Source organism: Megalobrama amblycephala, unplaced genomic scaffold, assembly GCF_018812025.1.
Source record: "Megalobrama amblycephala isolate DHTTF-2021 unplaced genomic scaffold, ASM1881202v1 scaffold201, whole genome shotgun sequence".
Classification (NCBI taxonomy): Eukaryota; Metazoa; Chordata; class Actinopteri; order Cypriniformes; family Xenocyprididae; genus Megalobrama; species Megalobrama amblycephala.
Genome location: NW_025953337.1, coordinates 906,157 through 930,883, shown reverse-complemented (window position 1 = coordinate 930,883; position 24,727 = coordinate 906,157). Strand labels below are relative to the sequence as shown.

The window sequence follows — 24,727 nt, the reverse complement described above, 5'->3', positions numbered from 1 at the left end:
CCAATCGCCTTTGTTTATTGCTCATCATACCCTTGGACGTAGGCCCCCATCCTGTTTGGTATGAGAAAATAAAGAGATAAAGATCCGGTTTGATGGTCGCTTTTTTCCACCTCCCTGATGGCCCCTTTTTTGACAAGTCCAATTATCTCTGCCCACAGTATTTCTCTGTGTTGTAGGTCTACAACTGTCAGCCACGGAGGAACCTTTGTTAGAGGTGGTACGCTGGAAAATTACAACTGAGTCATAGTTGAAAGGACCCAGGGGCCCATCTCTCTTTTTATACTGTTGAGCCTTTCTCCTTATAGATGCCTCCAGCTGAGACCTCAGTTCTCTGGGACTCCACTGGGACTGATCTGGGGAATCCCTAGGCTGAGTCTCTCTTGGTCTGAAGCTTCTAGACTGGCCAAGTGTGCTTGAAAACTCCTTAGCATAGCATTGGGCCTCTTGGGCCTGCTGCAGCATTCGGAGAGCAATCTGGCCCGAACATGGCAGAAGGCTCATCAGGCAGACTAGAGAGACAATCACGGTCATCCTGCTGGAGCCTTGATTGTGACAGCCACAAGTGACGCCTTGATACCCAAAATGATGACATGGATTTTCCTGCAACCTCTAGCCTGCTCTTTCATAATTACAGACATTACAGAGGAAACTTGCTTAATCTCATTCAACCCAGTGGACGATTCCAGCTCATCTTGAGCCTTACGGATCAACTCTTGCACACATAATGAGAGAATGGCACCTGTGTTCGCTAACTTAGTCTGAACTGCCATGGCTTTGTGCATTTTTGATAGCAAACCATCCATTATTTTGCAGTTTTTACAAAGACAGCCAGCCTTGCCCAAAACTGATTTGTTAGAAGGTTATATAAAGGCTGTCATGTGTTGGTCTACTGAGGGCAAAGACCCACATACAATCTTTTCTGCATAAAACACATTTGCCAGCCTTCTGCTAGTTCTTGGCCACCTGTGAGGGGCTGTGGGTATGGCCAATTGTTTTCGCACAACCTCCTCAAAGTCTGGAAGGGGGACTTTAACTGGACCAGGCTGAGCCTCTGTCTTCTCTTCAAATCTTGAGAGAGGGTTGGACAGATTTTTTGGAATAGGGATATCTAATGCTTTGGCTGCTCTACCAATGGTCTCCTAGAGCAGCCATAGATGTTTCCGCTACTGCTTAATCCTGTTCAGCATGTCTCTCCTCAACAAAATCATCCTCCTCATCTGAGGGAAACAGATTAATCACATCCACATCTTCTTCTGCTGCATCAGAGGAGAAATGTTCTCCCATCTGAAAACCTGCATGAGAAGAGCCCTCACTGGTAGGATCTCTTCTCATACATTTAGCTCTTGTTGAGGAGACTGTGAACGTTTAGCCCCAAAGAAATGGAAACAAGCCTCTCTTGTACACAAAGGCATAATAAACAGTCCATGAATGTTGAGGGATCGTCACAAGCCTTTCATGCATGATCATATCGCAGGCATGCTATACATGTATCATGCCCATCTTCAACAAGCAGAACAACAGCATAAATTCTAAAAATATGACGACGCTTGCCATTTGGTCTTTTTTTTTTTTACTCTGTGACAGTGGGATTCGAACCTGTTATTTCTTGACTGTACCTGGAAGTGATGAGCTGGGCTCGAACTCGGGCCACTCTGACACTATCTGGAAACAACCCACCGTTGTACATCCACCATATCTAATAGACAGACAGACGCCCAATGTTATGGTAAGTGAGCAAAGTATAGAGCTTCCACGTCCTGCACCAAAGTGGAGATCAAAGAAGCAATGAATGCACGCCACTATGAATGTTTTATAGGGCACTAATTAGGGCATGACTGGCACAGCCATATTGTCTTAGAGTATCCACGTCACCAGATATGGAGGATCAAATTTTCCATACATATAGAATATGTAATATAGTGGAGAAATAGTCTCTATACCAGGGATGGGCAACTCCAGTCCTGGAGGGCCAGTGTCCTGCAGAGTTTATCTCCATCCCTGATAAAAACTCACTTGCCTATAACTTTCTACTAATCCTAAAGACCTTGATTAGCTGGTTCAGATGTGTTTGATTAGGGTTGGAGCTAAACTCTGCTGGGCAGTGGCCCTCCAGGACTGAAGTTGTCCATCCCTGCTCTATACAATAGAGAACATACCTGTCTGAGTGCCATAAATATTGTTTTTCCAAAGAAAGCATGACTGTAATTCAGAAAGTATTAAAAGATACCTCAATATGATTTTAGATTCTGGTTCTTAAACCTTTCTTTTGAAATATTCCATTTTCAAGGCACTATGGTTAAATCACATAGATATGGGGATCTCAATGTGGATACATGTTCAAATTGTTGAACATGTGAGTCACTTTGCATACAGATGATACTTAATGCATTTATAGAGGAATGTCTGAAGAATAAATGTTGAAACTAGAAATGTATCTTGTTTCCCTCTATCAAAACAATTGCATAGAACATACCTGTCGTAATGCCAAGAATGCATTGAAATGGTCAAGTTGAGGCACATTAACTTGCTCTCAAAAGTATATTTATAAGAATCAGTTTCAGGAATATTTGGAAAAAGGGATTTTGTTCATTTTAACAGCTTCTGAAGCTGTAACAAGCAGTATCAACTACATGTACCATATAGGGCCTTAAAAATTAAGATTCCATAAAAAGGTTTAATAAGAAGAAGAATCTAAAATGATATTAAGATATCTTTAATTATTCTTACTGACATGCAAACGTCAGAAAAAAATTATATATACTTAGAGACTAAATACACTTAAAGAGGTAGTTGTATGCAGTTGTTTTGATAGAGGGAAACAAGATATATTTCTCGTTTCAGTATCATTTGTTTTTAGACATTCTTCTTTAAAACACAAATAATAAGCTGTTTGAAAAGTTACCCACATTTGGTTTTTGACCACTAAAAATGTGTAAAATTAACCAATTTACTCATGGATCCACATGGAAATCGTCATATCTCTGGAAATGAACCATATTGGGCCGTAAAAATTAAGATATCAAAAGAAAGGTTTTGTAAAAACCCAGAATCTAAAAAGATATTAAGGTACCTTTATTACTTCTTGAGTTACAGACAAGCAAACTTCGAGCAAAAAACACTGCTCTTTCAACAGTGGAATATAATGCAACAAATATTGCTAAGGTCAACAGATTTTACTAATAGACCTAACAATCTCTGTTTTTCGCTATCGTTGGTCATCAAGATGGCTGTTGCTAACGTGCCTTTCCAAAGTTTTTTCCTGCCTTGCCACGGTGAGCCTGCTATGTACATTGTGGCAGATATTTAAAAATTATCTACAAATTATTGATGCTATAGGGGATGCCTGACTGGACGAAAGACAGGGTTGTACTGCTTCACTGCCTCGGCACACAGGGACAACGTATTTTCTACTCATTGCCTAACACAGGTAACACGTAAGGATGCAGCGGATGCATTGAAAGCCTACTTCGTGTCAAAAGCTAACACAGTAGCTGAACACCACACCTTTTGTAAATGCTGTCTGGCGCCTCACGAGACAGTTATACAGTAAGTTGTTGCTTTGCGAGAGCCTGTTGTTTCAGGCGAGTTCAGTGGCAGTATTGACGAAATGATTCGCAATCAGTTAGTATAGAATGTGCTTAGTCCACGAATATGTGAGAGACTTTTACTAGAAACTGATCTCACACTGGACAGAGCTTTTACAACAGCAAGGCAGATTGAATCTGCTGCCGATCAAGCTAAATCCATTTCAAATTCCTGAACAAGGGGAAAACCATCAAATGCACCTCCTAATTCAGCTCAGGTGGAGAAGAGGAAGTAATACTTTCACTGTGGAGGCACACATAGCCAATGCTGCAAACTGCCTGGCTGCAACTGCAACATGCAGAAAGCGTAAAAATGCTAAACTGTACTGTCATACACACGCTAGGTGCACATACTCCCAACATTAGCTACAAGCAGAGAGACTATATCTACTTCTGACTCACAGACTTGTGTGGTGGATTTGGTGGTTGACAGTGGGTCTTCCGTATCTGTCCTGCCTTACAGCACACATGCATACCATTTCAGTGACATTGTGCTGTTGCAACCCACAGCCAGGCTAGTAACACATACAAAAGCCCAAATTACAGTGGTTGGATGTTTGTCAGCGAACGTTTCCCTACATGACCATTCAGTTCCTGCTACGTTCTTCATTGTGGCCAAAGGGACATCACTCATGGGGAGGGACCTAATGCACTGAATGTGAGGATTGAAAACAATTCCTGCCTCTTAACGCCCTTCCTCTGCCTGCTTCTCCTGTGCACTGTTGTTGAGTCAACTGAGTTTGGATGTGCTAAAAACTTTATACGCTGTGTAAAGCTAAATGAAACCGTTGCACCTTTGTGCCAAAAACTTCTCCGTCTGCCACTCTCTGCTCATAGTGCTATGTCAGAGGAATTGAATTGCTTGCAAGCAGTTGGGGTGATAGAACACATTGATGGTACTTCACCCTGCCTCTGCATGGGTGTCACCAATTGTTGTTACACAGAAAATGTTGGGTAAAATTAGGATGTGCATTGACCTCAGTGAGTCAAATAAAGCAGTGATCGTGGACTCTCTTCCACTGCCACACATGAATGAGCTACTCTCTGCTCTAAATGGTTTGACTGTTTTCTCTACCATTGACCTGACTAATGCTTACTACCAAGTGCCGCTGCATGAGGACAGTTGTGGCTTCACAACAGACTTATCTGTTTTTGTTGTGTTCCTTACAGATTGGCTTCAGCACCCACATCATATCACAAGATGTTGACCATCATCCTGACTGGCTTGTCAGGGGTTTTAAAATTACCTGGAAGATATTATCATCCACAAACGTGTAGGGGTAGGAATATTTTGGAATCTCATGATTCGATTAATATTGATTCTTGGGGGTCACGATTCGATTCAAAATCAATTCTTGCCAAAATCCCGCCCCACCCCAATGTATAAGCAATCCTGTGCCCTCGATTGATATTAAATACAACTCTCAGGTGTAATTAAACTTTAAAGTTTTGTTGAATTATTATTACAATCTCATCCTCAATCAGTTTATAATAGACCTATGTAAACATCTTAAATGTAACTTTTATTCATAATAAATTACATTTCCTGCCTTTTAACTGTAGGATGTAATACTTGTTATATTATTTAAATTTGTTCCACTGGTAGCTTTGCTATATTACATTTTAAGGGGCTTGTTTAGTTTTTTTGTTATATCTGGCAACCCTTCACCTGGCCCTGTTATTAAGGGTGCTTTCAGGAAGAGTGCAGAAGAGCAATAGCTACTGTTAGTGTCAATCAGTCGGGACTTTTTTTAATAAAGTAGTTTAAATTATACACACCTTGTAGGCGTGTTATTTTACTCTATCCGGCTGGGGCTCAGCCTTTCATATTCACCTCTTCAGGTTTATGTGAATGTAAAGTTGACATATTTAAAAACAAAGGAAGTGATTATCAGCTGGATCCGATCAGTGGATGATCATTTGGGGTTAGAAATATATACATATACATATACATGACATACACAATTATCTAATCAACCAATCACATGGCAGTTGCTTCAATGCATTTAGGGGTGTGGTCCTGGTCAAGACAATCTCCTGAATTCCAAACTGAATGTCAGAATGGGAAAAAAAGGTGATTTAAGCAATTTTGAGCGTGGCATGGTTGTTGGTGCCAGACGGGCCGGTCTGAGTATTTCACAATCTGCTCAGTTACTGGGATTTTCACGCACAACCATTTCTAGGGTTTACAAAGAATGGTGTGAAAAGGGAAAAACATCCAGTATGCGGCAGTCCTGTGGGCGAAAATGCCTTGTTGATGCTAGAGGTCAGAGGAAAATGGGCCGACTGATTCAAGCTGATAGAAGAGCAACTTTGACTGAAATAACCACTCGTTACAACCGAGGTATGCAGCAAAGCATTTGTGAAGCCACAACACTCACAACCTTGAGGCGGATGGGCTACAACAGCAGAAGACCCCACCGGGTACCACTCATCTCCACTACAAATAGGAAAAAGAGGCTACAATTTGCATGAGCTCACCAAAATTGGACCGTTGAAGACTGGAAAAATGTTGCCTGGTCTGATGAGTCTCGATTTCTGTTGAGACATTCAGATGGTAGAGTCAGAATTTGGCGTAAACAGAAAGAGAACATGGATGCATCATGCCTTGTTATCACTGTGCAGGCTGGTGGTGGTGGTGTAATGGTGTGGGGGATGTTTTCTTGGCACACTTTAGGCCCCTTAGTGCCAACTGGGCATCGTTTAAATGCCACGGCCTACCTGAGCATTGTTTCTGACCATGTCCATCCCTTTATGACCACCATGTACCCATCCTCTGATGGCTACTTCCAGCAGGATAATGCACCATGTCACAAAGCTCGAATCATTTCAAATTGGTTTCTTGAACATGACAATGAGTTCACTGTACTAAAATGGCCCCCACAGTCACCAGATCTCAACCCAATAGAGCATCTTTGGGATGTGGTGGAACGGGAGCTTCGTGCCCTGGATGTGCATCCCACAAATCTACATCAACTGCAAGATGCTATCCTATCAATATGGGCCAACATTTCTAAAGAATGCTTTCAGCACCTTGTTGAATCAATGCCACGTAGAATTAAGGCAGTTCTGTAGGCGAAAGGGGGTCAAACACAGTATTAGTATGGTGTTCCTAATAATCCTTTAGGTGAGTGTATATATATATATATATATATATATATATATATATATATATATATATATATATATATATATATATATATATATATATATATATATATATATACACACACACACACACACACACTATGGCCACGTACACACTGCAGCTAAATTCGGTTGTCAGTTCACCTTTTAGTGCTTAATCGCATTCTGTACACACACAGTTCAGTAAAATACGGGAGTGACAACCGCATTCTACAACCGTATTAACTCCCGAAAAATACAGGTAGTGACAACCGCATTTACAGAAATTCTATGCACCGAACTGAACAACTAGTTGTTAATGACGTTTTTTAACCTTCATCGTAGATGTGTCTCTCTTCTGTATGTGCGGTCAATCACAGGGAAAGCACGAGCCTTTTCTCATTCGAGTTGCCAGATCTTGCTAGAAAAATCAGCAAACAAGAATAAGCCCATAATAAACCTAAATAAATTCAAATGCTTTATGCTTAAAATAAGACCAAAATATCGCGATTAATGTCTGCTCACTTTAATAACTCAATAAACCCATTCGCTTTATGAGACGAGCTTAAACTACAAGCCCAAATACACTTATCAGTCCCTCCAGAAAAACGTGGACTCTTTTTGTGATTGTTGCGGGCAAAAATCCTTGATTTTGCGGCACGTTTTCTTAAAAAATGCGATGGAATATGCAGGATATTTTTGCAATTTTATGTGATGAAATTGCGGGAACTTGCAAAAACTGCAGTTTGATGAAAAAGAGAAAAAAAAGGTGATTCCCCCAACACCCTGTTCTCACTAGGCTACTACTTTAATGTAAAGAGTCATTTCTTATTACTTCCTATGATAAGCAAGCATACTAAATCACAGAATATTTAAGTTCTCATTCTGTTTTATTTCAGACCTTAATTAACACATGGCTCAAACTGTTTTTCCAGCGTCGACCTCCGTCTGTGGTTGCACGGAGTATATAAAATAATTTGCCCCCACTGTCATGTAACACACTGGGAAACTGCTTCGCGCGGTCTTTTGCGCTTATTTTTGATGGCAAATGAGAATGATTTGCGTGCTTCATCATGGTTTCACCGCAGGGTTTGCAGATGATGTTCACGTCATGTAATTACGTCACTTCATAAGGTTCCCATGGCAATGGGGGGAAAATAATGGCGCTTTACTTGTGTGAAGTAAACCCAACATTTTTCAACTTTCTGCTAAGATATATGTGACTTTTTTGCAACGAAAATACAGGGATTATAAAACCATTCTAGCCCCGCATATTTTGCTTGCTGAAATCGGCAATTTATGCGGCGAAAGTGCGGCGTATTTGAAAAAATGCGACCCCCGCATAAATATGGACTTTGGCTGATTATGCATTAAATCAGGCGATCGCATAATCGCGTTTTTCTGGAGGGACTGGCTTATAATGAGTAACCATGGCAACACACAAAGAGCGCGCTCTGTGTGAAACTGGCTGTACAAGCATAAACCAAACACGACGCCTCCGTCGACTGTGTTACTGTGACTGTGTTTAGTTAAATTGCTGAAAATAATGAGTGTTTTGTCACTTTAATGTCACGATAATGGATATCAAACACAAGAGAAGCCAGAACATTGCTATGGTTTCCAAGCTGTAAATCATCGCATTTTCGATCGTGAGTCATGTTCCGTACACACATGTAATGATAATTTAGGGGATTCACTCCAGCATTTAAATGCGGTTGTCACTCCTGAAACTTACAGTGTGTACGTGGCCACAGTTCAGTAAAATACGGGAGTGACAACCGCATTCTACAACCGTAGGCTATTAACTCCTAAAAAATACAGGTAGTGACAACCGCATTTACAGAAATTCTATGCAGTGTGTACGGAACCGAACTGAACAATTAGTTGTTAATGACGTTAATGTGCACCAGTGTACACGTTTGTACGTGCGGCGAATCACAGGGAAAGCGCGAGCCTTGACTAATTTACTCATTGCCAGATCTTGCTAGAAAAATCAGCGAACAAGAATAAAACCATAATAAACCAAAATAAATCCAAATGCTTTATGCTGAAAATAAGACCAAAATATCACGATTCATGTATGCTCACTTTATAGCTCCATAAACCCGTTCGCTTTATGAGACGAGCTTAAACAAGAAGCCCGAAAACGCTTATAATGAGTGATCATGGCAACACAGAAAGAGCGCGCTCTGTGTGAAACAACCTGTACAAGCATAAACAAAACACGACACCTCCGTCGACTGTGTTAGAGTGTTTAGTTAAATTGCTGAAAATAGCGAGTGTTTTGTCACTTTAATATTACTTTGGTCACAATAACGGATACCAAACATGAGACATCAGAACGTCGCTATGGTTTCCAAGATGTCAATCATCGCATTTTCGAGAGTGAGTAGTGTTCCGTGCACACATGTAACGATAATTTAGGGGATTCACTGCCGCATTTAAATGCGGTTGTCACTCCTGAAACTTACAGTGTGTATGTGGCCTATATATACACTGTTGGATTCTTAATATTTAGTACTTTAGCTTCAGATACAGAATAGCCTATGTTCATTCGCTTTTATAGGCGGGTATTTGAACATGCTTTTTGTGTGTAAAAAGTACCTGTACAAGGCAAGATCACAAGAAAAGCTTGTAACAAAACATGATTTAAAGCTATTTTTTATTCATTAAGTTACTGATAACTCTTGTTGTCAAGTAAGCTTCATAATGCTTCATCCGTTGCAAGCTGAATTGCGATTCATGTGTGAATTCATGTTCCTAAGGGGCACAGAAATTTTACAGATCCTCTCACAGTTGCCAAAAGACTTGGGGTCGGTACATACATTCTTAGTGACGGAAAGACATGGAATGCTTACCATCTCAGTGAATTTCCATGCAAACCAACAACTCCAACTGAAATACCGCTCACTACACACACATTCTTATCACTAGACCTAAATGTGATGTTCAGAAGCCTAATTCATTGGAGGACTACATCACTTAGATCTGATGTGCTTATCTGGATCTCATGTGTGGATGTGGTTATTTTGTTTAGTTCTCTATTCAGAATCATGGGAGAATTGTGATTCTCAATTTATCATAATATTATATTTGTAATATTATGAGAATATAAGCAATAAAGGGGACATTCTTCTAAAATATGTAAGGTGACTTCTAAAACAACAAAGGAGAACCACATTTCTCTCACATTTCCCTTTTCATAAACATTATCTGTCATACCACCACAATCCAAGGCAAAAACACTTTGTTTTCTCTGCCATAGAAAACATTTAACATATTGTACTAAGAAAGACAGTGGCATTGGTGCATTTTTAGGATGAATGTCAACCTACAAAATGGACCCTAAACACACAGGGCCTTCATAAGATCTCCTTTATGGATGTGCAAAACGGCATACTTACAAGACTTAGTTGTTGAGTGGTTTGAACAATTTTGAAATATGTAGTTTTGCACATTTCCATTTACTCCATTGTCATTCCATTATTAACAATCAAAGTGTATTAGTATAATGTCTCTGTTCAGTGTGGCCCAGGCTCTGTAGCTCCTGATCCTAAACAGTGTAAAAAAAAATATATATAAAAGCCTGTGTAAATATTTACTGTGGGGAACTTCCTAACACCCATTACTGTCACTAGCCAGGAAATGGAAATGTGGGACGTGGAGGAGCAGCAGACTGACAGGGAGATTAAGAGAGATGCCAGGTCAACATTGAAAACGATTCCCTACATTATGCTTTGAAAAGTTGACCTCTGACAACATTGTAACATGTGATTAATTAAGAGTGATGTCTTCAGGATTGCAACGAATAGCCTTGTATTGAATAATGTTCTATTTGCCATTGTCTTGTCAGTCATCTCTCTTTACTGTCTTCACATCATAACTGAAATCTGACTCCCTCTGTACTGTGCTGTGACTCTGCAGCCTGTGCTGTACAGAGCAGAGTAGATGCCTTCAGTTTACAACTGTAGCGTTCGTTGTCCAAATGAACAAAATCATTTTCATTTCTGTAAAAAAGCAAAACTACAGTGGGGACTAGGGATGGGTATCGTTAAGGATTTAACGGTATTACTACTCTTACCGATACTGCTTATCGATCCGGTACTTTAACGGTATTCTTATCGGTACTTTTTGTTTTATATATATATAAAGAACTGAATTAACTTTGCTTTATATTATATAGTGTCTGGCATTTTTGGTGTTTTATATAAGATACAGTAAGAACATGAACAAAGAAACAAACTGCCAAATACAATAAAACAAAGACACAAAATGAAATAAAGTGCTTTCATTTGTTCTTGTGTTCAGGTAAGTAATATAGGCCTAGTCTATAAAAGAAATCTAAGTAAAGTAACCAAATGTAAAATAACACTGCATGGTTTTCACAGTATAAATAAATAGATTAACTCTTATAGCTAACTATATTCAGAAGAAGTGCTGTGAGTGATTTTCTCTTTGCATTTTGTTGTTTGATTAACACTGATGGCATAATTGTCAGAAGATGACTGCTGTCACTTTAAGACAATAGATATTAACACACATCGGATTTTCTCCCAGCTGTTCATGTACACTTCCGAAATAAACTGCATTTAAGTAGCTAAACACACTCCAATCCGGTCATTTTAACATAGGCTACTATTGCGTGTATTTGATCTTTTGGACGTGCACCTGAAGCCCAACGTGTAATTTGTTTGTCTATTTGCGATCCGTTTTGAAGAGCGCCCCGCAATTTAGCCTGAGGAACAGCGTCTCTTGCGCGGATTATTGTGCTTTCAACGTTTTTACATTTACTGCAATTTAGCAACAGTAAAGACTGCATTTTATAAACACTCACCGACAGTGCTGATTCTTACGTTAAGTTTGAGTTTAGGGAGGAACGAACGCGCGCAGCTGTGAAGAGAATGAAGGTGTGCTAGACGAAACGCGGCTAGTTTTTAATAGTTTTACCTCAGATATCTTCTTTCTGATGATCCTTGAAAGTCAACATCAAAATCAAAAATAAAATTAGCTTAATATCAAAGCACAGGCCTAAAGTGTATGCAGACGTTTAGTTTTTTAGTTCTCTCCTCAATCGTCACCATTAAACAGGGCTTTCATGTGGTGAGCGGCTGCGCGCGCTGTAGCTCCTCTGCGTGAGCGCGATCTCTCTTCTTAGGAAAGCAAAAATGCATCACAGACAAATGTCCTAATATTATTGTATATAGAAACAGCTGGCGACTCTGGCGAGATAGAATCTGCAAGATAATGTCTATATAGCAATAATAAATGCACGTGTATTCTCTTCATAATTTCTCCAGTACCGATAGCAGAACCGTTAACGTCAGAGCTTATCCATACACCGGTCTTTCAAAATTTAGCCCCGGGGTCAGTTTAATACCGGGTTTCGGTACCCAGCTGTAACACAGGTAAAACTGACTACCGCAGCAAGGCTATAAGAATGCCCCCACAATTCAGTCTGTAAACAAACAGTCTGTAAGTACATCTAAATGCAACATCAGATGCAGCTTCTGTGACACTTCTGCATTGCAAAGACAGATTTTATCGATACTGATTTCATTTGATTGGTAACAGCTAGGGCTGGGCAATATACAATATCATAGAGATCGGCCCAGACAGTCTGCAAAATATGTTGCCGGTCAGTTCCAACCAACGCAACAAACTTTTTATCTAAAAAGGTCCAATCCCAGTGACCACACCGAGAGAAGCATAATGAGCATAATGACTAGTTTACAATGTTTTGTAACATTTTGCACTTTTTACTCAAATTTGTACCTCTAAATAATTTCATAGATCTAAAACAGTGCCAGAGTTAATATTTTTGAACTTTATTTTATCTAACTTTTTTTATATAGGTTGTACCTCTTCAAATATTAGAGATGTTTGAGATGTAGAGATTTCACAGCACATTTGTGTTAAGTTATAATATTTTTACTTAACTATATGGGTTTTCGCACCAAACAGTTCTATAAAATTCAGTTATAGTAACAAGCCACTAAGATAGTTCCCCGAGAACTAATTTCTCCCCGGGGCCATGTTACTGGTTGCATTCGCACCGTAAATAGGAACTCTGAAGCGGCCAACAGCAGCATCTTTAAGCGCGATATTTACAAACGCTAAAAAACGGTGGATGGAGGATGCCGTGATCGGAGCTATGTTTGTTGTGTGTCGTGGTTTCTGTGATAATGTAGATGGAATGTAAACGCATAATTTACACGACTGAAACAGCAAAAAGTGGGGCTAAAAATCTCCTATGACAACTCTCAGCATTACATATTATCGAGGCGGAGAAAAGAACACAACCCCGCAGACAAATGCCATTATCAGCATTTTCCATGTTTGTGAAGTAAATGTTTACACAACTTTTTGAAAATGCTGGGTGCCGGTGTTTGACATGCGCTTGATCAGCATACACAACATCATTGATAGTTCCTATAGTGCTGGTTTAGATCCTACTCTGAAGTAGGAGCTAATTTAGTTCCCACAAAAGGAGTTTCTAGAACTAAAATCATTCCTAGTTCCTGCGATGCGAACACGGCAAAATCTGGGTACTTCAGCCAATAGTTCTAGGAACTATGAAAGGGTTCCCCTGGTACGAAAGACCCCCAGGTGAAAAAAAAGTACATTTCTATAATGTATTTAAAGTGCTCTATTTTCATGTACTAATTTTGTACTTAATATACTAAAAATTCTTCTTTAGTACTTCTTAAGATAACCTTAAGAACATCTAAGTGTACTCAACTGTGTTATTTTGAGACACCATGAAATATGAACTAATGTGCTTTTAATATACTATCTCTGTATTTAAAAAATGTATTTAGATACCACTTATAGTACATTTGAACCCATAGTGTACTACAAGTGGTAACTAAATACATTTTAAGTACAACACTTTAAGTACATCATAGAATGTACTTTTTTTTTTTTTTTTTTTTTTTTCACCTGGGCCCTTATATACTAAAATGTAATTAATGAACCCTCTGGTTTTTCCAGGCTTTAGTCATTGTCGGAATACTCTTCAAGCTGGCAGCATTATCAAATTATATATCATGATAAATATCAATATTGATCGATATGGGAAAAACAGCCCTACATGTCTTATTATTCTAATTGAATTTATTGGTTAAATGTAAGTATTTCACTTAAAAATGATGCATACATTTACTAATTAAGTTAGAAAAAAATGCCCATACAAAGGTAAAAATACCCATAACAGGTAAAAATCAAAAAACTTATCAGATAAGAAGCTTTGGGAGTAAGCTGTCCACAGGAGTCCTAAACCTGCCAAGGTGCCAGCACAATAACAGATTCAGAAAAATATCTTCTAATTATCATTATCAACAAAATCCCAGAAAACAGAGATATAATTTTTTTGTCAGTATTGCACTACACCTGACCTCTCCATAAAAGACCACATTTCAACTGGCCCACAACACTGATTTCACCACCTTCCAACAAAGAGGCTTCTGTCCACCTCTGCTTTCACATGAATCAAGATAAACAAGTTAAGAGAAGAATCATGAGCTCTCAGATGCTCTGTTGGAACATGTTCAAGCTTTGCTATTCTCCTCAGGCATTTAAAACCATGATTTACTTTACAGGAACCAGGGCATATTCACAAAGTATTTTTTCTTATTACTAGGAGTCCTCCAAAGAGTTCCTAGCTAGGAGTTTTAGCTTAAACCTATTCACAAAACTCATCAGAGCAAGTTTTACTAAGGAACTCTTAAAATAAGAGTAACACACACACACACACACATATATGGTTTACGGGGACTCTCCATAGATGTAATTGTTTTTATACTCTACAAACTGTATATTCTATCCCCCTACACTACCCCTACCCCTACCTCTAAACCTACCCACCACAGAAAACTGTCTGCATTGTTTGAATTTTAAAAAAACCCACACAATTTAGTATATTTTTAAAGGGGGGGAGGTGTAATGCTATTTCATGCATTCTGACTTATTTACACTGTTAAAGAGTTGGATTCTCATGCTAAACATGGCCAAAGTTTCAAAACACGAGTTGGACGTATGACAAAGTATTTTTGTGCCAAAAATACAACTTCCGGTGGTGGACAAGTCTCGCCTTTTTTCTGAGTATGGCCTGTATCACGTCATAAAGGGTGGAATTCCTTGTATAGGCACTTCTCCCTGATAAGCGTGCACACACACACCACCCAGAGCAAGAGCACGCCCATCAACGTGTTTCGTTCGGGATACGGAAGCTGAGAGATTTTTCAGCAACGACTGTGTCCCAATTCAGGGGCTGCATACATCATCGAGGCAGTCTCATTTAAGAAAAATAACCATTAGATCGCAAAGTAAGAAAGAAATTACAGTATTTTACACCTCACAGTGAATATCAGTCAATTTTATTACGGTTACTTTTCTTAAATAAAGACATCCCTGATGACGTATGCAGCCTTCAAATCCGACCTCCTGAGGACGCAGCCTCCAAAATGAGACGCAGCTCCTGTCACCAAAGGAGTGTGTTTTTGGTTGTGAGGGAAAGATTAGCTTTTTCAGCTTCCCAAAGAACCCAGCGTCAAGGGAACAGTGGATGAAGTTTGTTTTTCCGGGGCAGCAACGGAGTTGTGCGTGTATATTTGCTTGTTCCCGGAATTTCGGTGATGAATACTTTGTAAACAAGTCCCAGTTCTGCGCTGGATTTACAGATCGTGGGCGGTGAGTAAAACTGCATCAGATGTCTCTGTTTTGTTGGCAATCAGCACACAAGTGCATAAAATGTAAACACAAAAGTTTTTGTTCCCTTTTATTTCTCTCAATGCAAAAGCTGCGCGCACTCATGACTCTTTAGCTCTGCCCACGGCAGACACGCCTCCAGGAGCTCGGCTTTTTTCAGAAAGACTCGGTACAGTGCATCCATCTTTTATAAATATGATAAAACTAAAGACTTTTCGGAGATATGAAGGATGCAATACTATTCTAGGCACTCAAGATTAACATGAGATTGGCAGAAACTGTGTATGATACCCCCTTTAAGCTATTTGGTTTACGAGGACACTGGAAGTATGAACAGACTAAGAAAACCATTTAAAAAGGTGATTTAATTATTAGAGATGCACCAATTGACAGGCCAGGAATCGGACGATTTCATGCATGATCGACCCAGATCGGTGACTGACCGGTCAGTCAGAGGACCCCAATTGATCTTTGTGGCAAAGTAAAAAGGTTTGTAGATCTCTCTCAAATACTGATAAAAATAGCTACTTTCAAGTACTGGGTCGGTTGGTATACTTATGTAAGGTGCTACAACCAATGTAAAACTAGGAAAATGCTATTTTATCATACCTCTTATTGTATTAAACATTATATATAAGAACTTGCTAGCATAGGCAAAAGATAATACAGGCAGAAGTAGAAGCCTTTCCCATGTAAAATAAGTTGCAAAAGTCAGGTGGTGCAACTGCAATGAATGTCCCTATGGAATGAAAAACATTATTTATGCTAAATAAATAACACATTTAAACTAAGATTGCCTATTATTATCCTACTGTTTTTAATTAACATTCTAAAATGTTAGTTTTAAGTTAAAAGGTGTTTTACACTTTCAAGTATTTTCATGATCATTTTTAAATAATTTTAGATGCTAGTATCATATCAAATAAAGAGATATTGGTCACACTTTATATTAGGTGTCTTTGCTATGTACTTACATAGAAAATATATTAGTCATGATGTACTTGTTCATGTTGTTTAGCAAAATACTGTTGCTATTGAGATGGGATATGGGTATGATTGTTATTCTCGAACTATTTTGGTCACACCCCCTTTAAACCTTTATAATATCTTTACTGCTTTTACTTCAAAAGAGACTGTTGACAGTATTCAGCATCTTCCCTGTCAACTGATACTGATCAGGTGGTGCAACCATGTAAATTCTGTATTTAAACCCAAATGGCTGAAAACACAACCACAAAAAAAATAACATGTTGGGCACTGTAAGGGTTACTTTGCTAAGATTTCACTTAGCAAATCTTAGGTATATTTACAACCATATATATACACATTATATATATGGTTGTACCACCTGACATTTATCATGTCATGTCCTCCATATCGTCACTTTTAAGCTGTCCTAGGTTTAGGAGCTAGTAGTGTTAAAATGTTCTGAATTACTCTTAGATGAAAAATGTATGATTCCTAAAATTAGGAGCAGCACAGCCCTCATTTTTAAAGGGGACCTATTATGCAAAATTCACTTTTGCATGGTGTTTGGACATAAATGTGTGTTGGCGATGTTTTTTTAATTCCCATAAATCATAAGCAATGTCTCAGAACAAGCCGTTTCCAGATCCCTGGCAGTGTGATGTCACATTAGCCACAGGCCCTGCCCACGAATGTTGACAGACACTGCCGTTTTAACATAGAACAGCCCTGAGCGAGTTCACAGCAAGTTGTAAAGTGACGAGAATGTCTCCCAAGCGTTTTAAGAGTTCTGTACGTTAGCTGGCTGGATTATTCCACTTAGCTCTCTCCGTTACTCCTGAAATCTGAGCCGCTGAAGACGAGGTGGATTAATTTTGTTTTTGAAGAAAATGCTCCCTCAAATCTACCGAAATTCATTTATGTCTATGCAAATCATTTCACACCGGATTGCTTTGTGAACTAATGCCAATACAAAGGGACAATACAAAACAGAGGTTGTGCTAATCAGTACTGTTCGTGATCCAGCTTACAGTCTCCTGAGTGATATTGGATACGGCAGTAATGAAGGTGAGAGCACTTTATTACAGTTCATCGGAGTTGATTTCAGGATATAAAGTTGAGCAGTTTATTAAGCACCACCCGAAAAGGCATAAGGTCTTTATATATTTATTTACTGTTAGTTGTAACGAGTGTTTCTGTGTACTTCTCTATGTATGCTGATGATAATTATTCAAGGGAGAGAGAGTTTATGGATAATATTTAAATGCAAACTTGCTCTGTGTTTTATTAAGCTCTTAGTGATTTTCTAGAGTGAAAACAGACGCTTCATAGTTTGTTAAGTACAATGAACGTTATAAAACTCATCGGTAAACTGGCTTGTACTAATATAGAGGATACAAAGAAGAAGACCATATAAGTTATAACCGTAATTAAACTAAACTATACCTGTTCTATCTCCATGCAGCATATATTCGCAGTTTCTGTCATTATAATGTGTCCTGACTGACTCCTGACAGGGGAGAATGAGCTTTTGAAGTTCTGCCCTCTTAGGCCGAGTGCAGCAGCTCATTTGCATTTAAAGGGCACACATTTAAAGGGCACACATTTAAAGGGCACACATTGAAATGGCGAGTTTTTGCTCACCCCCAAAAAGTGGTAATTTTAACATGCTATAAAAAATTATCTGTGGGGTATTTTGAGCTAAAACTTCACATACACACTCTGGTGACATCAGAGACTTATTTTACATCTTGTACAAGGGGGCATAATAGGTCCCCTTTAAAGAGTTGTTCCTAAAGATATGGGATCAACTTTTAGCCTTCAGTTTTTTTTGTGAATAGGGCTCCTGATTGGGTCTTGGGTCTGGTTGCCCTTAACTCTGGGGAAAATGTTTGAGTGACAAACAGTCTGACTTAGGTTTACAACCACCATTGTGTTCAGATGTTTTTGGATAATTCAAGCATTTATCTGGACTGTACTTGAAAATCATGTCTGAGCTTCTCCTGTGCATTCCTGTTCGTCACTGATCGACTCAAATCTCCCCTCAGGGATCAATTAAGTATATCTAGGAAACTTAGAACAATCCAGTTAAGTCTTGTCAGAATATTTTAAAACATTAACACTGTCAGATCATCAAGGCAGATGTAAAGTTGTTAACCCAATGAAATTATGCAAATGCAATAGGCAGTGCTCGCCTATTTGGTTTGTGTAAAAAGAAAAACCAGAGCTAGGCTCTAGATTTTATAAAACCTACATTAAATAGCAATTACACACACACACACACACACACTCACACACATAATTAGACCTATAACTGTCTTATAAATGTAAGCATGTGTTTCAGAACTGCAGGACACACACATCTCAGTAGCCCGTGTTTACAGGATTTGAACCTGTGTCATTGATGTTTCAGTCCAACACTCTACCGCTCGACTACGAATTGGCTTTCCAAGAAATAACCAGAACAGAAGTTCTCTTTTATGAGATATGATGGTCTTGTGGTGTATTTTTTTTTATCAAAGTGCAAGAGGGATGTGTTCAATTCTTGATCAGGGATCACGCTGCATTTTGTGGAAAACAGCAGATTTTTTGCTAATAACATACAGTTTATGTTTTATGGGGAAAAATTAACACGTAAATTAAACGTAATTTTTATTATAAATAACAATGTCTTTTTGAATTCAGTTTAATACAATGTCTTTTTGAATTCATTCTGAATTATGGAGCAAAGCACATTCTTGTTATTAATGTCTTTACTGATGCTGCATCGTCTTAATTTTACACAGCGAATACAAATACTGATTTCTCTATTCAAATTTGCAGTATTTAACTGTCCCAGGACTTTATGAGGCTTGTGTTTAGGTCAATTTACGGAGCCCCATGGTGAGATGCAGGGGAAAAATGAACTTGCATGTTTCATTAATCATTCGAAACAGGAGTACGTTTTATTGGGATATTTCGTCCTTGTGTTTTAATTCTACTGTAGTTGAATTATGCCTTCCTTTTGGCCTTTTTTTCATTTCTTCGTTTTTCAAATCATAAGAACGATGTCATAACACGGTGGCGTTACATGTGGCAGTAATAGGCATTTTGGTTGACTACCAACTGTAAGTAGCAACTTTACAAGTCCACTAGCTCTAATGTTAGCCTAGATAAATGTGCGCTATTATTAAGTGCATATCCAAGTGTTTGTATGGAGAGCACGCTTACTGAATGACATACAGGCGCCGGTGCAAATTTTATTTAACTTAAAATACTCTGACACAAATCTTTAGTCAAGGGCAGCCCTAGAACAGATTGAATTTAAGCTTAAATTCACATGTAAACATAAGCATGTAAGCATGTTTGCTTGATGTGCAAGAACCAATGAGTTTCAGTCTCGTGTGTTACACAGCATGTTTGAGATTCCACAAGAGGTTTGTTCTCGCACCATTCAGGTTTAGCTGAGCTTCTGTTTATGTTCGCTGATCAATGTTTATATTGAGTAAAAGCCTAAATTAAATCTATCATAAAAAGCAATTGAATCTCTTCAGAAAATTTGGACTAATCCACTCAATTCATATGGATTAGTTTTACGATCTCTTTATGAACTTTTTGAAGCAAAGTTTCAATTGCATAGCTGTTTGTTTTAATCAAAAAGATCTTCATTTACTTTTCAAAGATAAACCAAAGTCTTACGAGTTTGCAACGATATGAGGGTGAAAAATATTTTTGGGTTAACACTTTCAGTCAAAGCTTAAGCCTATTCTTAAGAGTATTTTTGAGTTAAGTTTTATACATACGGCCCCTGGTGTATAACACAATAACTCAATTCCACACCCCTTACAAAATTTCTCTTTGACACTATTGAAATGAAATCATTCCTCAAGTTTAGTTTGCCTCACTTGCAATGCCTTTGTTTTTGCAGGTGTGTAACTGTGTGCTTTCCCAAACAGCTCACTGGGGGATCACTGTTTGACTCAGACCTCTGAACTCAATGAGAACTGTTTGTTTCTATTATAAATCAGACAAGGATGTTCCTGAATTGAGTTACAACCACCTTGCAAAAATTAAGAAGGAAATGGCACAACAAATCAATGACAATGAAAGTAAGGTCCATTGATGATTTAAATAGAGGGAGGACATGTTATCTGATCTCAACAAAAGAGAAACTGATAAACAAGATCAGAAAAAAGGTTACAGTAAAAGACTCACACGTTTCAGTCAGAATCTAAAGGCAATATTTTAAGAGACCTTTGATTTTTCACTCGAATTAAGCAACGCACTCCGCCCATTAACTCACTGATCACACACAAAACACCTCGGACATTTATCCATGGTTTTTAAACAATATTGTTCAACTAGCCTGTTCTGAATAACAGTTACGCGAACACAACATTAACGGATATGCAACCTCAGCAAACAATATAGAAGGATACAAAAATGAGAAATGTAATACAACATTTTGGATTAGATACTCACCTACTTTTCCAGAATTCCGCTGAATCAAAACTAGTGCAATAGGACCATCCGATTAACAAAGCCAGACGTTAAACATGAGGATAGACAGGTCCTAAGTATTTTAACAGACAAATCCAACCACCTGAATTCGCAAAGCAATCTTTAGGTCAGAGTCAGCGATAGAGAGAGTGAGCTCTGTCGGGATTAAAGCACCGCATATCCGTGTGGTGAAACACTAAATATAGCTTGACACGGCTCCTGGAGTACTACCATAAACACTAGGCACAAACACACATTATTATAAAGACTCCGAAAGACTGCAGAAGGCGAGTGCGTTTGCCAGCCGTGTTTGAAAGTTGAAATCCCGCCCCCTGTCCTACGCCAGTGCGGACTGCAAGAGGGGGGCGTAACTTGTTGAGGGGGCGTAACTTGAAGTTGTCCAAATCACACAGAACCACGCGAGATGTCAAAAAGGCAAGATGGCTGCTCGTAATGAGACAACGGTAAGAATGGCTGCGTCCGAAAACTGGAAAATGCTGCCTTCTGAGGACACATTTCAAGGTAGTAAGGCATCAAGGCATGTCCGAATCCAATGTTAGCTTCACTTCCTGTCTCATGAGATACCTTCCTCAGATCGATTTTTGAAGGAAGCATGGATGTATCTTTAGCTGCCTTTGATATCCCACAATCCTGTGCTTTCCATTCTGTGACAGTTGAGCTAGAAAAATAAAGATGGCGTCCAAAAGTTGCGTTTGCTGCTCAGTTTGTGTATAAATGTACGATTTTGACCAACATATTTCAATTTTGATATCATTTCTATCGAGAAATTACTACTGTAGTAATTAATTATTTGTTTAGTTCTCACCAAAGCTTGCGCTACATTGCTGTAGATCTTTAAACTGTTACGCTGCCTCAGAAATCTGTCCGAAATCAATTTCGTGAGGTGCCTTCATGTACAAACACTGCCGTACAAGTCATTCTCTTATAAGACAATGACGCAGCAAGACAGCTACCTAGGTTTTCGGACGCAGCCAATATTTTCCCGAGGTAACTTTTTGAAATTGAAGTGTATAAATCATTTCAATACAGTAGTAAGGCATATTGGTATTGTTTCTGAAGTTAAATATCTATCAAAGTTTAACCTTTCTCTCTTATTGTTGTTAAGTAAGCATTTTTTTTAGGTTCTGGCGGGTTAACAACTATTGGCGGGCATAAATAAGCTAGCTTGCCCGCTGAAAATCGTAACGTTGCTTGTAGATTAAATTAGTTTAGCATTAGCTGTACGTTAATTAAATAATATTAGTGGTTGGTTGAACTGAGGTTTACAGTGTGCTGTATTAATTAACATTAGGGTAACGTTAAGCCCTATCTGTAACATTCTATTTGTAACGTTATTTTTTCCTTTAGAGAACATGACTCTTTTGGAAAATGTTGTTATTATTATATATTTTTTTAATGTTTGGGGGAAAAATAAAATATGTATTAAAAAATTCTTAATTTATTTGCTTCCAGCTTCATCCAACAGTTTGTAGGGCAGGTATTCCCTACAATTTCTGAAGGCCCATACTACAAATGCCAGTTCTGCAGCAAAATGGGAGAGTATGCATATGTTGTGGCACATATGCAAACCCACGAGAAGACAGCTGTTAAACACGGAGGTATTTATGTTTCAATAAATGTTCCAGATCTTGTAAAATTTACAAATTGTCCACTAGTAATGATAAGCTTTTTATTCCAACGTTAATTTGTGCACACGTTTAATTTTGAACATTACCATAAGAATAAAGTAGGTATGTATGAGTAAATTGTAAAACTGAATTTCTCTTTGTTTTTAGGGTATAAAATGTACAGATGCCATGGTGGATGTTTAAAAAGCCATCATTATCACTGCTGCTATTGTGCAAGGATTATAACTCAGCAAAATTTATTTTTGAACCATGTGCAGAAATGTGGGTTGGCTGACGCCTCAACAGGTTCCTGTGTCTCTGCAAACTCCAGCATCTGTGCACCCTACAGCGCCTGTGCACTATCCAGTGCACCCTCCAGTACACCCTCCAGCGCCTGTGCACTATCCATTGCACCCTCCAGCGCCTGTGCACTATCCAGTGCACCCTCCAGTACACCCTCCAGCGCCTGTGCACCCTCCAGTACACCCTCCAGTACACCCTCCAGCGCCTGTACACCCTCCAGCGTCTGTGCACCCTCCAGTACACCCTCCAGCACCTGTGCACTATCCAGTGCACCCTCCAGTACACCCTCCAGCGCCTGTGCACTATCCATTGCACCCTCCAGTACACCCTCCAGCGCCTGTGCACCCTCCAGTGCACCCTCCAGTGCACCCTCCAGTGCACCCTCCAGCGTCTGTGCACCCTCCAGTGCACCCTCCAGCACCTGTGCACTATCCAGTGCACCCTCCAGCACCTGTGCACTATCCAGTGCACCCTCCAGTACACCCTCCAGCACCTGTGCACTATCCAGTGCACCCTCCAGTACACCCTCCAGCACCTATGCACCCTCCAGCACCTGTGCACCCTCCAGTACACCCTCCAGCGCCTGTGTAGTATTAGTAGTAATCGTCTGGTGGATTTTGTAGGCAGGTTAAGATGGGTAGGTAGGTTAAGACTACCTGTACCTATTCAACGAATAGGTACAGGTAGTTTAACACTGGATTTAGATTTTTAAAAATGTACTGTAAGGGAATATTTTTTGTTTAAAAAGCTATTACAATTATGAAAATTACATGTTTTTGGTGAGTTCATAATGTAATAAATTTCTCATAATGTAAACATTGAGCAAGATTTTATTAGGTTTTGAGAAAATTATTACATTATGAACATTGTTACAATAATAATGTAATACTTATTACAATATGTGCAGTTATTTCATGAGGTGCTACACACCTGCTATGTTACTAAATGTACCTGATTTTTCATATCAACAGAAGAGACTCCCTAGTTCACCCACAAATTAAAATTGTCATTAATTGCTCACCCTCGTGTCATGTCGTTCCACACCATTCATCTTCACACAAATTAAGATATTTTTGATTAAATCCGTTTTTTTTTTTTTTTTTTAATTCTCTATTGAAAGCAATGAATTTACCACATTCAAGTTCCAGAAAAACAGTTGATGTAACTGCAATTTTATGAAGCGACAAGAATACTTTTTGTGTGCCGAAATAAAAAATATCTCAATTTGTATTCTGAAGATGCATGAAGGTAGCCTGACGTGGTCATACTCAATTAGTTCGAATATGAGTCTGATACATAGACTGTAAAAAAAAAATATGGACGTAGCGTCCGTGACGTCACCCATGGAGTTCTGAACAGCAGTTTTGACCATAGACTGTAAAAAAATATGGACGTAGCGTCCGTGACGTCACCCATAGAGTTCTGAACAGCAGTTTTGACGCCTAAATGAGGCCGCGGCCATCTTAGCTGCGCGTCACCGCACGTCACTCCCGGATAACTGAAAATGGGCAAAGAGGCGGGGAGGTGGTTTGAGCTGATATGACTGGTTGCTGAAACCACGCCTGCCTAGCTCGACGTGACCATGTTAGCAGCAAAGGAGCTATATATCTATCTAAGATACGATCTAAAATATTAATGAAGATAAGTTTTATCATCAGAACGTTCTAAAGGTTTACTGTCAATCTACGGTGTTTTTTAAGATATAGATCCTCCAACACCAGTAGTGTTGGTTGTGCAAATAACAACATGGAAAATCAAATGGGACTTCATACCTTTATAATGAAATAGAGATCGTGAGATGAATCCAATCTGTGGCACTTGGGTAAAATATGAATGTCCATTGCAAAAAAACATTTCACATTTCTTCTGAATGATCTGCTCTCTGTCATCGTTCTTCAAGAAAGGATGCAATCTGAGCAGCGATCGTATCTAACA

At 38.9% G+C, this 24,727-nt stretch overlaps 2 protein-coding genes across 6 annotated transcripts in view; one reads left to right on the top strand and one right to left on the bottom strand.

Moving 5' to 3' along the window:
• The window catches only part of svild (supervillin d), a 162,806-nt gene extending 141,465 nt beyond the window's left edge, over positions 1-21,341 (bottom strand). For 3 of the 5 annotated variants that reach the window (XM_048179490.1, XM_048179491.1, XM_048179489.1), the window contains exon 1: positions 20,844-21,341. The gene's annotated coding sequence lies outside the window, so the exon portion shown is untranslated. Of the gene's footprint in view, positions 1-6,065; positions 6,123-20,843 lie in introns of all 5 variants that reach the window. The other 2 variants (XM_048179492.1, XM_048179494.1) reach the window with 2 other exon arrangements.
• LOC125260952 (putative protein TPRXL) lies at positions 21,256-23,812 on the top strand. The gene is made up of 3 exons (XM_048179495.1): positions 21,256-21,325; positions 22,335-22,480; positions 22,658-23,812. The coding sequence occupies exons 1-3, from the start codon at positions 21,315-21,317 to the stop codon at positions 23,413-23,415; spliced, it is 915 nt and encodes a 304-aa protein (XP_048035452.1). The 5' UTR covers positions 21,256-21,314; the 3' UTR covers positions 23,416-23,812.
• The last annotated feature ends 915 nt before the right edge of the window (positions 23,813-24,727 follow it).

What these genes read in the sequence shown, in the direction of transcription:
- LOC125260952 (XM_048179495.1), top strand. An exon ending in GACAGCTGTTAAACACGGAG is followed by an intron (nt 22,481 to 22,657) that starts GTATTTATGTTT and finishes CTTTGTTTTTAG; the next exon opens with GGTATAAAATGTACAGATGC.